Raw genomic sequence first — 12,736 nt, forward strand, 5'->3', positions numbered from 1 at the left:
CCCCACTGCCCCATGGCTGCCCCACAACCTGCCCCATTGCCCCACGACCTGCCCCATTGCCCCACGGCCACCCCATGACCTGCCCCGCTGCCCCACGGCTGCCCCACGACCTGCCCCACTGCCCCACAGCAGCCCCACAACCTGCCCCATTGCCCCACAGCTGCCCCACGACCTGCCCCACTGCCCGATGGCTGCCCCACAACCTGCCCCATTGCCCCACGACCTGCCCCATTGCCCCACGGCCACCCCATGACCTGCCCCGCTGCCCCACGGCTGCCCCACGACCTGCCCCACTGCCCAATGGCTGCCCCACAACCTGCCCCATTGCCCCACGACCTGCCCCATTGCCCCACGGCTACCCCACGACCTGCCCCGCTGCCCCACGGCTGTCCCACGACCTGCCCCACTGCCCCATGGCTGCCCCACGGCCTGTCTCATTGCCCCACGGCTGCCTCACAACCTGCCCTGCTGCCCCACGGCTGCCCCACGACCTGCCCCACTGCCCCACGGCCACCCCATGACCTGCCCCATTGCCCCACAGCTGCCCCACGACCTGCCCCACTGCCCCATGGCTGCCCCACAACCTGCCCCATTGCCCCACGACCTGCCCCATTGCCCCACGGCTACCCCACGACCTGCCCCACTGCCCCACGGCTGCCCCACGACCTGCCCCATTGCCCCACAGCCTGTCTCATTGCCCACGGCTGCCCCATGACCTGCCCCACTGCCCCACAGCTCCCCCATTGCCCCATGGCTGCCCCATTGCCCACCCCGCTGCCCACGGCTGCCCCATTGCCCCATAGCTGCCCACGACCTGCCCCGCTGCCCACAACCTGCCCCATTGCCCCACGGCTGCCCCACGACCTGCCCCACTGCCTGCCCCACTGCCCCATGGCTGCCCCACAACCTGCCCCGCTGCCCCACGGCTGCCCCATTGCCCCACGGCCACCCCATGACCTGCCCCACTGCCCCATGGCTGCCCCACGGCTGCCCCACAACCTGCCCTGCTGCCCCACAACCTGCCCCACTGCCCACCCCACTGCCCATAGCCCCATGGCTGCCCCATGGCCTGCCCTGCTGCCCATGACCTGCCCCACTGCCCCACGGCTGCCCCATGGTCTACCCCACTGCCCCACAGCTGCCCCATTGCCCCATGGCTGCCCCACTGCCCACCCACTGCCCCACAGCCTGACCCACTGCCCCATGGTTGCGCCATGGCTGCCCCCATTGCCCCATGACTGCCCCACGACCTGCCCCACTGCCCACCCCACAGACCCATGGCTGCCCCGTGGCCTGCCCCAGTGCCCCACGGCCTGCCCCACTGCCCCATAACCTGCCCCATTGCTTCACAGCCTGCCCCTCTGCCCCACTGCCCACCCCATTGCCTGCCCCACAGCCTGCCCCATAGCCCACAACCTGCCCCATAGCCCACAACCTGCCCCATTGCCCCATGCCCTGCCCCACTGCCCCCCAGCCTGCCCCATAGCCCCCGGCCCCGCTGCGGGGAGGGGGGGGGCCCCACCTGCCCCACATCTCCCCACGGCGCGAGGACCGACGCAGCGGCGAGCAGCCGCCCGTGCCCCCCCCGCCCCGCACACGCGTGTGCCCTGCCCCACACGTGTGTGTGCGTGCGCCGGGGGAGGCGGGGGGGGGGCTCCCAGCCCCACGGCGGCCCACGGCGACGCCTTTGTGCGCACCACAGCGGCGGGGGGGCAGCGGCAGATGGCGGCGGGGCTCTTTGTTCGGCTCCGGGCAGCGCGGGGAGACGGCGCCGCGCCGGCGTGTGCGTGCACACGTGAGCCACACGCGTGTGCGTGACCCCCCCCACACACACACATACGTGTGGGGGACCCCGGGGGGCTCAGCCCCACACGCGCCCCGGCGCCGGGCCGCCCGGCAGGGGCCGGCAGGGAAAAGGGTCGCGCAGGGACGGCACGCGTGTGCGAGACGTGTTCCCGTCCTTGGCGTGTGCGAGCTGTGTCCCTGTCCCTTGGCGTGTGCAACCCATGTCCCTGTCCCTTGGCATGTGCGAACTGTGTCCCCATCCCTTGCCGTATGAGACCCTTGTCCCTGTCCCTTGGCGTGTGCAAGACGTGTCCCTGTCCTTGCCATGTGTGAGACGTGTCCCCGTCCCTTGGTGTGTACAAGCTGTGTCCCCGTCCTTGGCATGTGCAAGCCGTGTCCCCGTCCCTTGGCATGTGCGACCCTTGTCCCCGTCCTTGGCATGTGCGAGCTGTGTCCCCGTCCCTTGGCGTGTGCAAGCCATGTCCTCGTCCCTTGGCATGTGCAACCCGTGTCCCATCCCTTGGCATGTGCAACCCGTGTCCCCATCCCTTGGTGTGTGTGACCCGTGTCCCCATCCCTTGGCGTGTGCGAGCCGTGTCCCCATCCCTTGTATGTGCCCCTCCGCGTGGCGCTTGCGTGTGCCGCTCTCTCCACGCAGGTGCTGAGGCGTTTGCACGGACACGCACGGGTTTGGCACCGACCCGCGTGGGGTTCGCACGGACACGTGAGCGTTCCCATGGACACGTGAGCATTTCCACGGACACATGAGCGTTCCCACGGACACGTGAGCGTTCCCATGGACACGTGAGTGTTCCCATGGACACGTGAGCATTTCCACGGACACGTGAGCGTTCCCATGGACACGTGAGCATTTCCACGGACACATGAGCGTTCCCACGGACACGTGAGCGTTCCCACGGACACGTGAGTGTTCCCATGGACACGTGAGCATTTCCACGGACACGTGAGCGTTCCCACAGACACACAGGGGGGTTCACACAGACCCACGTGGGGTTTGCACAGATCCGTGGGGGATTCCCATGGTCCTGCGTGGAGCTTGCACGGACTCGTGGCTGTTTGCACAGACCCGTGTGGGGTTTGCACGGACCCGTGTGGGGTTTGCACGGACCCGTGTGGGGTCACATGGACACACAGGGGTTTTGCATGGACCCATGTGGGGTTTGCACGGACCTGTGTGGGGTCACATGGACCCGTGTGGGATTTGCACAGACCCATGTGGGTTTGCACGGACCCGTGTGGGGTTTTGCATGGACCCGTGTGGGGTTTGCACAGATCTGTGGGGGATTCCCATGGTCCTGCGTGGAGCTCGCACGGACTCGTGACTGTTTACACAGACACGTGTGGGTTTGCACGGACCCGTGTGGGGTTTGCATGGACCCGTGTGGGGTCACACGGACCCATGTGGGGTTCACATGGACCTGTGTGGGGTCACACGGACACGCAGGGGTTTTGCATGGACCCGTGTGGGATTTGCACGGACCCGTGTGGGGTCACATGGACACACAGGGGTTTTGCATGGACCCATGTGGGGTTTGCACGGACCTGTGTGGGGTCACATGGACCCGTGTGGGATTTGCACAGACCCATGTGGGTTTGCACGGACCCGTGTGGGGTTTTGCATGGACCCGTGTGGGGTTTGCACAGATCTGTGGGGGATTCCCATGGTCCTGCGTGGAGCTCGCACGGACTCGTGACTGTTTACACAGACACGTGTGGGTTTGCACGGACCCGTGTGGGGTTTGCATGGACCCGTGTGGGGTCACACGGACCCATGTGGGGTTCACATGGACCTGTGTGGGGTCACACGGACACGCAGGGGTTTTGCATGGACCCGTGTGGGATTTGCACGGACCCGTGTGGGTTCGCACAGACCCGTGTGGGGTCACACGGACACGCAGGGGTTTTGCATGGACCCATGTGGGGTTTGCACAGACCCGTGTGGGGTTTGCACGGACCTGTGTGGGGTTTGCATGGACCCGTGTGGGATTTGCACGGACCCGTGTGGGTTCGCACGGACCCGTGTGGGGTCACATGGACCCATGTGGGGTTTGCACAGACCCGTGTGGGGTTTGCACGGACCCGTGTGGGGTCACACGGACACGCAGGGGTTTTGCATGGACCCATGTGGGGTTTGCACGGACCCGTGTGGGGTTTGCACGGACCCGTGGGGGGGGGGGGTCACACGGACACGCGGGGCATTTAACCCGCGCACGCACACGCGTGTGCAGCTGTGCGCACGCGCCCACCCGACGGGAGGCAGCAGCTCACCCAGCGCCGTCACCCCAATCCCCCGCGTCGTCACCCAAACCACCGCGCCCCCCCCCCCGGGGGACCCTGCCGCCACGCACACGCCACCCGCCACCCGCCACGCGCCACCCGCCACGCACACGCCACGCGCCCGGCCGGTGGCGGCGGCGGAGGGCTACGGCGGCGGGGGGGGGCCGGTGCTGAGGCCGGGGGGAAGCTGGAACTACTTTAGCGGCGGGAGCAGCCGGAGCCGCTCATTGTGCGCGGGAGCCGCCGCCGCCGCCGCCGCCCCCCCGGCCCCCGCTCGGACCTCGCGTCCCCCCCCCCCCCCCCCCACCGGGGCGGCTTCCGATCCTGCCTGGGTTCTCTTATATTTTTTTAAGGGGAGGGGGGGTCTTATATAGTGCACGGGGTGGGGGGGGTGTCTGTCTGTCCAGCCGCGCGACACCGTCCCTGCATCCCGTCCCGCTCCGGCCCTCATCCGAGGGCATCCGGGGACCGAATCCCGCATGGGCGAGCGGGCGGCAGCGTGGGAACGGCGGCGCTGAGCCCCCTCCGCCGCCGCCGCTGCCGCCGCCGCGGTGCCGCCTGCCCGGCCCGGGGGGGTGGGGGGGCCACGGCGGTGGTGGCGGCAGCGGTGGCAGCGGGGGGGTCACGGCGGCGGAGCGGCGCGCGGCCGAGATGCCGTCGGCGATGGAGAAGTCGGGCCCGGCCTCGGGGATCCTGTCCAGGAGCCGGGCGAAATCGGCCGCCGCCAACGGCCCCCAGGCCAGCGAGGAGGACGAGGCCGGCGAGGAGGAGCACGCGCACGGTGAGCGCCCGCCGCGGGGGGACGGCACGCCTCGCCTCCCCCCCCACGGACACGCACACGCGCGCCGGCTCGCGACACGCCTGGCACACGCGTGCGTGGCGGGGACGGGGGTGAGGGGTGGGGGGCCGCCCCACGCCGGTGACACGGGGCTGGCTGAGACCGGGGGGGGGGTTGCACTCATTGCATGTGTGGGAAGCAGAGCCGGCACCGCGTGGATACACGCGTGTGCGATGCTGCGTGGACACACGCGTGTGCAATGCCGTGCGGACACACGTGTGCGATGCTGCACGGACACACGTGTGCGATGCTGCACGGACATGCATGTGCGGCACGCCGAGCAGACACATGTGTGCAATGCCGCGCGGACACGCGTGTGCGGTGCCGGGGGGGGGGACGGGACGGGACGCGACCCGCATCCGAACAAAGAGCCGGAGCCGGCGCTCCAGCCCCATTGTCCCCCGAGCCCGCGTGTGTGTGTGCGTGTGCGTGCGCCTGCCTGCCTCCCTCCCGGCTTTGTCTGCCTCCTCCTCCTCCTCCTCCTCCTTTCCCCCCCCCCCCCCACGCCGGGTGGCCCCCGGGGTGGCGGTGGCGTTTGTGTGGGGGGGACGGACGGACGGACGGACGGACACACGGAGGCGCCGTGGCGGTTCGGGGCGCCCCGTCCCCGCGGTTGTCACCGGCGGTGGTGGCGGTGGTGGGGGGTGGGGTGGGGGGGGTCCCCCAGTGCCCCCCCCCCGCCGTGCCGACGCGCTCGCCGCTCTCTGCCCTCGCAGACAGCATGATCCGGGTGGGCGCCGACTACCAGGCCGTGATCCCCGAGTGCAAACCAGGTGAGGACGGTGTGTGTGGGGGGGGGACACGGCGGCGAGACCGACCCCCCCCTCGCCACCGCCGCCGCCACGCTCAGCCCGCGCCGCCCGTCTCGCCCCAGAGAGCCCCGCGCGCTACAGCAACCAGGAGCTCAAGGGGATGCTGGTGTGGTCGCCCAACCACCGCGTGTCCGACGCCAAGCGTGAGTGCCGGCGGCCGGGGGGGGGGGGGGGACGGGACACGCGCACACGCGGGCTGCTGCGGTGACAGCGGCGGCACCGTCCCCCCCACCGACGCCGCCCCGACGCCGCCGTCCCTCTCGCCCCCCCTTCCACCCCCCAGTCGACAAGTACATCGCCATGGCCAAGGACAAGCACGGCTACAACATCGAGCAGGTGATGCCGTCTCTCCCCAGCCCAAAACCATGCCCCCCCCCAAAAAAAGCAGCCGGTTCTGACCCCCCCCCCGGGCCTCCCCGCAGGCGCTGGGCATGCTGCTGTGGCACAAGCACGACGTGGAGAAGTCGCTGGCTGACCTGGCCAACTTCACGCCCTTCCCGGACGAGTGGACGGTGGAGGACAAGGTGCTTTTCGAGCAAGCGTTCAGCTTCCACGGCAAGAGCTTCGCCCGCATCCAGCAGATGGTACGTGCCACCCTGTGCGGGTCCCTCCCCCCAGACATGGTACCTGACCCCCCCCAGCTAGGAGATGGTACGTGCCACCCTGTGCCCCCCCCCCTCCAGGACATGGTACATGACCCCCCCCAGCTAGGAGATGGTACGTGCCACCCTGTGCCCCCCCCCAGACATGGTACCTGACCCCCCCCAGCTAGGAGATGGTACGTGCCACCCTGTGCCCTCCCCCAGACATGGTACATGACCCCCCCCCCCCAGCTAGGAGATGGTACGTGCCACCCTGTGCCCCCCCCCAGACATGGTACATGACCCCCCCCCCCCAGCTAGGAGATGGTACGTGCCACCCTGTGCCCCCCCCCAGACATGGTACATGACCCCCCCCCCCCCAGCTAGGAGATGGTACGTGCCACCCTGTGCCCTCCCCCAGACATGGTACATGACCCCCCCCCCCCCAGCTAGGAGATGGTACGTGCCACCCTGTGCCCTCCCCCCCCTCCAGACATGGTACCTGACCCCCCCCAGCTAGGAGATGGTACGTGCCACCCTGTGCCCTCCCCCAGACATGGTACATGACCCCCCCCCCCCAGCTAGGAGATGGTACGTGCCACCCCCAGCAGGTGGCAGCTGCCACTGACCCCCCCCAATTGGGCCCCCCCCCCCCCCCGCAGCCTGCGGGTGGGCCTTACCCCCAGCAATGGTACCCATTTACCCCCCTGCCCATGTCTAGGGCTGGTGCACCCCATGTGCCCCCCCCCATTCCCCCAGGGTGGTACATCCCGTGTGCCCCCCATATCTAGGGCTGGTGCATCCCATGTGCCCCCCCCATTCCTGAGGGTGGTACATCCCGTGTGCCCCCCACATCTAGGGCTGGTGCGTCCCATGTGCCCCCCCCATTCCCCCAGGGTGGTACATCCCACGTGCCCCCCATATCTAGGGCTGGTGCATCCCATTTACCCCCCTCCATGTCTGGGGCTGGTGCACCCCTTTTGCCCCCCCCCCCATTCCCAGGGTGGTACATCCCGTGTGCCCCCACATCTAGGGCTGGTGCGTCCCATGTGCCCCCCCCATTCCCCCCCATTCCCCAATGGTGGTACATCCCGTGTGCCCCATTCCCGGGGCTGCTGCGTCCCACATGTCCCCCCCCCCATTCCCCCCCATTCCTGGGGCTGCTGCCCCCCCCGTCCCCCCACTCCCCCCATTCCCGGGGCTGCTCCACCCCATGCGCCCCCCCCCCCCCATTCCCGGGGCTGCCGCGTCCCACGTGCCCCCCCCATTCCCCCCGCGACGCCCCACCGCCGCCTCGCCTCCCGCAGCTGCCCGACAAGCTGATCCGAGCCTGGTGAAGTACTACTACTCGTGGAAGAAGACGCGGAGCCGCACCAGCGTCATGGACCGCCAGGCCCGGCGCCTGCTGGGCAAGAAGGAGCGCGACGACAGGTGAGGGGCGGCACGCGGGGGGAGCATGAGGTGTGCGACCCCCCCCCAAAACCCACCGCCGCCGCGCTCACCCGCCGCCGTCCCCCCACCCCCCCCAGCAACGACGAGACCGAGGAAGGCCGCGGCGGCAGCGAGGGCGAGTTCGACGCCCCCGAGCCCAGGAAGGAGGTGAGCGGCTGCGGCTGCGGCTGCGGCTGCGGCTGCGGCTGCGGTTGGGGGGGGGGGGGGGTCGCCACCGCCGGTGCCCCCCCGCTGACGCCGTTCCTCGCCACCGCCGCAGCCCAGCTACCCCAAAGCGGCGGCGGTGGTGGCGGGGGGCGGCGGGGGGGCAGCGCGCAGGGAGGCGCAGCTGCCGCAGTACCGGCACCACGCGCTGCGGCAGCGCCGGCGCCCGCCCAGGGGCATGCACCTGAGCCGCGAGGACGTCGCCGGCCTCTCCGCCAACCCCGACCTCGGCGCCCTGGCGCTGCGCCGCCTCGACTCCCAGCTCGTCTCCCTCAAGAGACAGGTGAGACCCTCGCCGCCGCCGCCCCCCCCCGTGTGCTGCCCCGCGACGCCCCGCCGGCTGGCTGCGGTGACGCCCTGACAGCCACGGTGACACCCTGCTGCTGGCACAGTGACACCCCACTGCCAGCTGCAGTGACACCCCGCTGCTGGCTGCGGTGACACCCTAACAGCCACGGTGACACCCTGACAGCCACGGTGACACCCCGCTGGCCATGGTGACACCTCACCAGCCACGGTGACACCCTTCTGGCCATGGTGACACCCCACTGCTGGCCACGGTGACACCCTGCTGGCTGCAGTGACACCCTGCTGGCCATGGTGACACTCTGCTGGCCACGGTGACACCCCCACTGCTGGCCACAGTGACACCCCACTGCTGGCCGTGGTGACACCCTGACAGCCATAGTGACACACCCCCCAGCCATAATGACACCCCACTGCTGGCCACAGTGACACCCCACTGCTGGCCGTGGTGACACCCTGACAGCCATAGTGACACACCCCCAGCCATAATGACACCCCACTGCTGTCCACAGTGACACCCCACTGCTGGCTGTGGTGACAGCCCGCCAGCCTCGGTGACACCTCACTGCTGGCTGCCATGACACCCTGACAGCCACAGTGACACCGTGCTGCTGGCCATGGTGATGCCTTGCCAGCCACAGTGACACCCCACCGACTGCGGTGACACCCTGCTGGCCATGGTGACACCCTGCCAGCCACATTGACACCCCACTGACCACGGTGACACCCTGCTGACCACAGTGACACTCTGACAGCCACTGTGACCCCCCCCGGCCATAGTGACACGCCACTGCTGGCCACGGTGACACCCTGCTGGCTGCAGTGACACTCTGCTGCTGGCCGCAGTGACACCCTGACAGCCATGGTGACACCCTGACAGCCACAGTGACACCCCACTGCCGGCTGCGGTGACCCCCCGCTGGCCACGGTGATACCGCACTGGCCACGGTGACACCCCGCCGGCTGCAGTGACACCCCGCCAGCCAGGGTGACGCCCCTCCCGCCCGCCCGCAGGTGCAGTGCATCAAGCAGATCAACAGCAGCCTCAAGCAGGCCCTGGACGGCGGCATCGAGGCGCTGCGGCCGCCCGAGGTGCGGTAGGGACGTCGGGACGGGGCCGTGCACGTGTCCCCCGCCACCGCACGCGTGTGTGTGTGTGTGTCCCCCCCCCCGCAGCGCACCTCACCGTCCCCCCCCCCCGTCCCCGTCCCCCCCGCAGGGCAACGGCAAGTTCAACTCGCGCTGGAGCACGGATGAGCAGCTGCTGGCGGTGCAGGGTGAGCGGGGGGCGGCGGCGGGTGGCGTTGTCCCCCCCCCCAGCGCGGTGTCACCGTTGTCATCGTCCCCCCCGGCTGACGCTCGCGCCGCCCGCAGCCATCCGCCGCTACGGCCGCGACTTCCAGGCGGTGGCCGGCGTCGTCGGCACCAAGACGCTGGCGCAGGTCAAGAGCTTCTTCGTCAGCTACCCGGCGCCGCTTCAACCTCGACCAGGTGCTGCGGGAGTGGGAGGCCGAGCGCGGCGCCCCCCCGGCGCCCCCCGCCTCGCCCCCACCGCCCCCGCTGCCCCCCGCCGCCGCCGCCCCCCGCCGCCCCCACCAGCACCGGGGGGACGAGGAGGACGAGGAGGAGGACGAGGAGGAGGAGGTGAGCGGCACCGGGCCCTGCTTCCGCTTCCGCTCCCGGTCCCCTTCCTGGTCCCAGTCCTGGTCCCAGTCCTGGTCCTGGTCCTAGACCTGGTCCTGGTCCTGGTCCTAGACCTGGTGCTGCTTCCACTCCTGGTTCTGGTCCTACTTTTGGTCCTGGTCCCGGTTCTAGTCCCAGCCCCTGCCCAGGGCCAGTCCCATTCCCAGCCCAGTCCTGGTTGCTGTCCCGCTGCTGGCCCTGGCCCTGGTCCTGATCCCAGTTCTGCTCCTGGTCCCAGTCCTGGTGCTGGCGCTGGTGCTGGTCCTAGGCCTGGTGCTGGTCCTGCTCCTACTCCTGGTCCTGGTGCTTGTCCCTGTTCTGCTCCCGTCCCGGTCCTGGTGCAGATCCCGGTCCCTGCCCTAGTCCCAGGTTCAGCCCTAGCCCCGATCCTGGTCCCGGTCCCAGTCCCGCTCCCGGGCTCCCTCCCCATCCTGCTCCCTGGTTCCGCTCCGTGTCCCCGGGGCGGGTCCCAGCCCGGCCCCGGCCCTGACGCCGCCTCTCGCCCGCAGGTGCAGATCACGGCAGTGTCGCGCCCGGCCCCGGCGGCGGCAGCAGCAGCGGCAGCAGCGGCGGCAGCGGCGGCAGCGGCCCCCGCGGCGGCGCCGTCGCGGCCACCGCAGCCGCCGCCGCTGCTTCGCCCGGCGCTGCCGGCCGCCCCGGTGCTGCCGCGGCCGCCGCCGCCGCTGCAGCAACAAGGCCGCGTCCTGCCGCCGCGGCCGCCGCTCAACCCGCCGCCTCCGCCGCTCATCCGCCCCGCCGCCGCCGCCGCCGCCGCCCGGCCACGCCCCCCCGCGCCCGGCCACGCCCCGCACCCGCCACCCCCGCGCCCGGCCACGCCCCGCTCTGAGAGCCGCGCCCCCGAGCGCCGCCGGGTCCCGCCCCCGAGCACCGGCCACGCCTCCGAGCGCCGCCAGGCTCTGGCCCCGCCCCCGGGCGCTGCCTGCCACGCCCCCTTTGAGCGCGAGGCCCCGCCCCGGAGGGCCGCAGCGCCCCCTGCTGGGCTGGGGGGGGGACGCGCGGCACCGGGGGCGGCACCGGCGGGGGGGGGGGGTGGCGGGGATGGGGGGGCGGGGGGGCACCGGGGTTGGGGGGGGTCCGGGGTGGGGGGGGGCGGCCGCCCCCGGACGCGTTTGCAATAAAGGTATTTTACTAGAGGCGGCTGCGTGCGCTCGGGGCACTGGGAGCACTGGGCAGCGCCCAGCAGGGATGGGGGGGCACTGGGAGCACTGAGGCAGCGCCCAGGGGGGACGGGGGGGGAGGCACTGGAGCACTGGGCAGCGCCAGCAGGGACGGGGGGGGGCACTGGGAGCACTGGGCAGCGCCCAGCAGGGATGGGAGGGCACTGGGAGCACTGGGCAGCGCCAGCAGGGACAGGGGGGGCACTGGGAGCACTGGGCAGCGCCCAGGAGGGATGGGGGGGCACTGGGAGCACTGGGCAGCACCCAGCAGGGATGGGGGGGCACTGGGAGCACTGGGCAGCGCCCAGCAGGGATGGGGGGGCACTGGGAGCACTGGGGGGGGCACTGGGCCACACTGGGAGCACTGGGGGGGCACTGGGCTGCACTGGGAGCACTGGGCCGTGCCGGCGCAGAGCCAGGGAGGCGACGGATCTTTCTGGAAAGATTTTAATCTAGAACCTGGAAAATCTACAGCGAGCGCCGGCCGGGGGGGGGGGGGCCAGCGGGCGCTGCGCCCCGGGGGGGGGGGGGCAGCACCCCGGGGCAACAACCGCCCCCGGGGGTAACAAACCGTCCCGGGGTCACGGTACCCCCGGCGCCCCCCCCTCCCCAGGGTCACAACCGCCCCCGGGGTACCGGTACCCCCCCCCCGGGGTAACGGCACCCCTGGGTGCTGCCCCCCGGCGAGGGGGAGAGGGGAGGTTTTTGGGGGGGGCTCGCCGAGGGGGGGCAGGGGACCCCCCTCCCCCCCCCGAGGTATGTACAGGGCGGGCCGGGCCCCCCCACCCCGCGCGGGGCCCAGGCGTCCGGGCGCCCCGGGGGGGCTACAGCAGGTCAAAGGGGGCGACCCCCGCGGGGGGGGGGGGGGAGGGAGGGGAGGGGGGGCGGCCCCCGGCAGCAGCAGATTCTCCCCCCCCCCCCCGGAGCGGGGCTGTTCCTGAGTGAGGGGGGGCCGAGGCAAGGCGGGCGCCCCCCCGGCCCCCTAAGGCTCCGGGACGTCCCACGGGGTCCCCATGGGGCGCCGGGACGTCCGAGATGTCCCCACGGGATCCTGGGACATCCGGGACGTCCCCATGGGGCACCAGGACATCCGGGATGTCCCCATGAGGACCTGGGACACCCAGGATGTCCCCATGGGGCGCCAGGACGTCCGAGATGTCCCCACGGGATCCTGGGACATCCGGGACGTCCCCATGGGGCACCAGGACATCCGGATGTCCCCATGAGGACCTGGGCCACCCAGGACATCCCCATGGGATCCTGGGACATCCGGGACATCCCCATGGGGCACTGGGATGTCCAGGACGTCCCCATGGGGCACCAGGACATCCGAGATGTCCCCACGGGATCCTGGGACATCCAGGACGTCCCCATGGGGCACCGGGACGTCCGGGATGTCCCCATGGGATCCTGGGACACTCAGGACATCCCCATGGGATCCTGGGACATCCGTGACGTCCCCATGGGGCACCAGGACATCCAGGATGTCCCCATGGGGACCTGGGACACCCAGAATGTCCCCATGGGGCACCAGGATGTCTGGGACGTCCCCATGGGGTCCTGGGACACTCAGGACATCCCCATGGATCCTGGGACATC

General features: G+C 71.2%; 1 protein-coding gene across 1 annotated transcript; it reads left to right on the top strand.

The window, feature by feature from the left end:
- Positions 1-4,454: 4,454 nt before the first annotated feature.
- On the top strand, positions 4,455-9,839 carry RCOR2 (REST corepressor 2; the record flags this gene model as incomplete). Its single annotated transcript, XM_067314764.1, is given in 12 exon segments — positions 4,455-4,864; positions 5,638-5,694; positions 5,796-5,876; positions 6,017-6,069; positions 6,156-6,321; positions 7,634-7,745; positions 7,844-7,913; positions 8,026-8,253; positions 9,291-9,368; positions 9,496-9,553; positions 9,651-9,742; positions 9,744-9,839. Coding segments are annotated over 12 exon segments (1,221 nt in total), but the record flags the coding sequence as incomplete, so codon positions are not given.
- Between the last annotated feature and the right edge of the window lie 2,897 nt (positions 9,840-12,736).

This window comes from Apteryx mantelli, chromosome 37 (genome assembly GCF_036417845.1).
Source record: "Apteryx mantelli isolate bAptMan1 chromosome 37, bAptMan1.hap1, whole genome shotgun sequence".
NCBI classification, from domain to species: Eukaryota; Metazoa; Chordata; class Aves; order Apterygiformes; family Apterygidae; genus Apteryx; species Apteryx mantelli.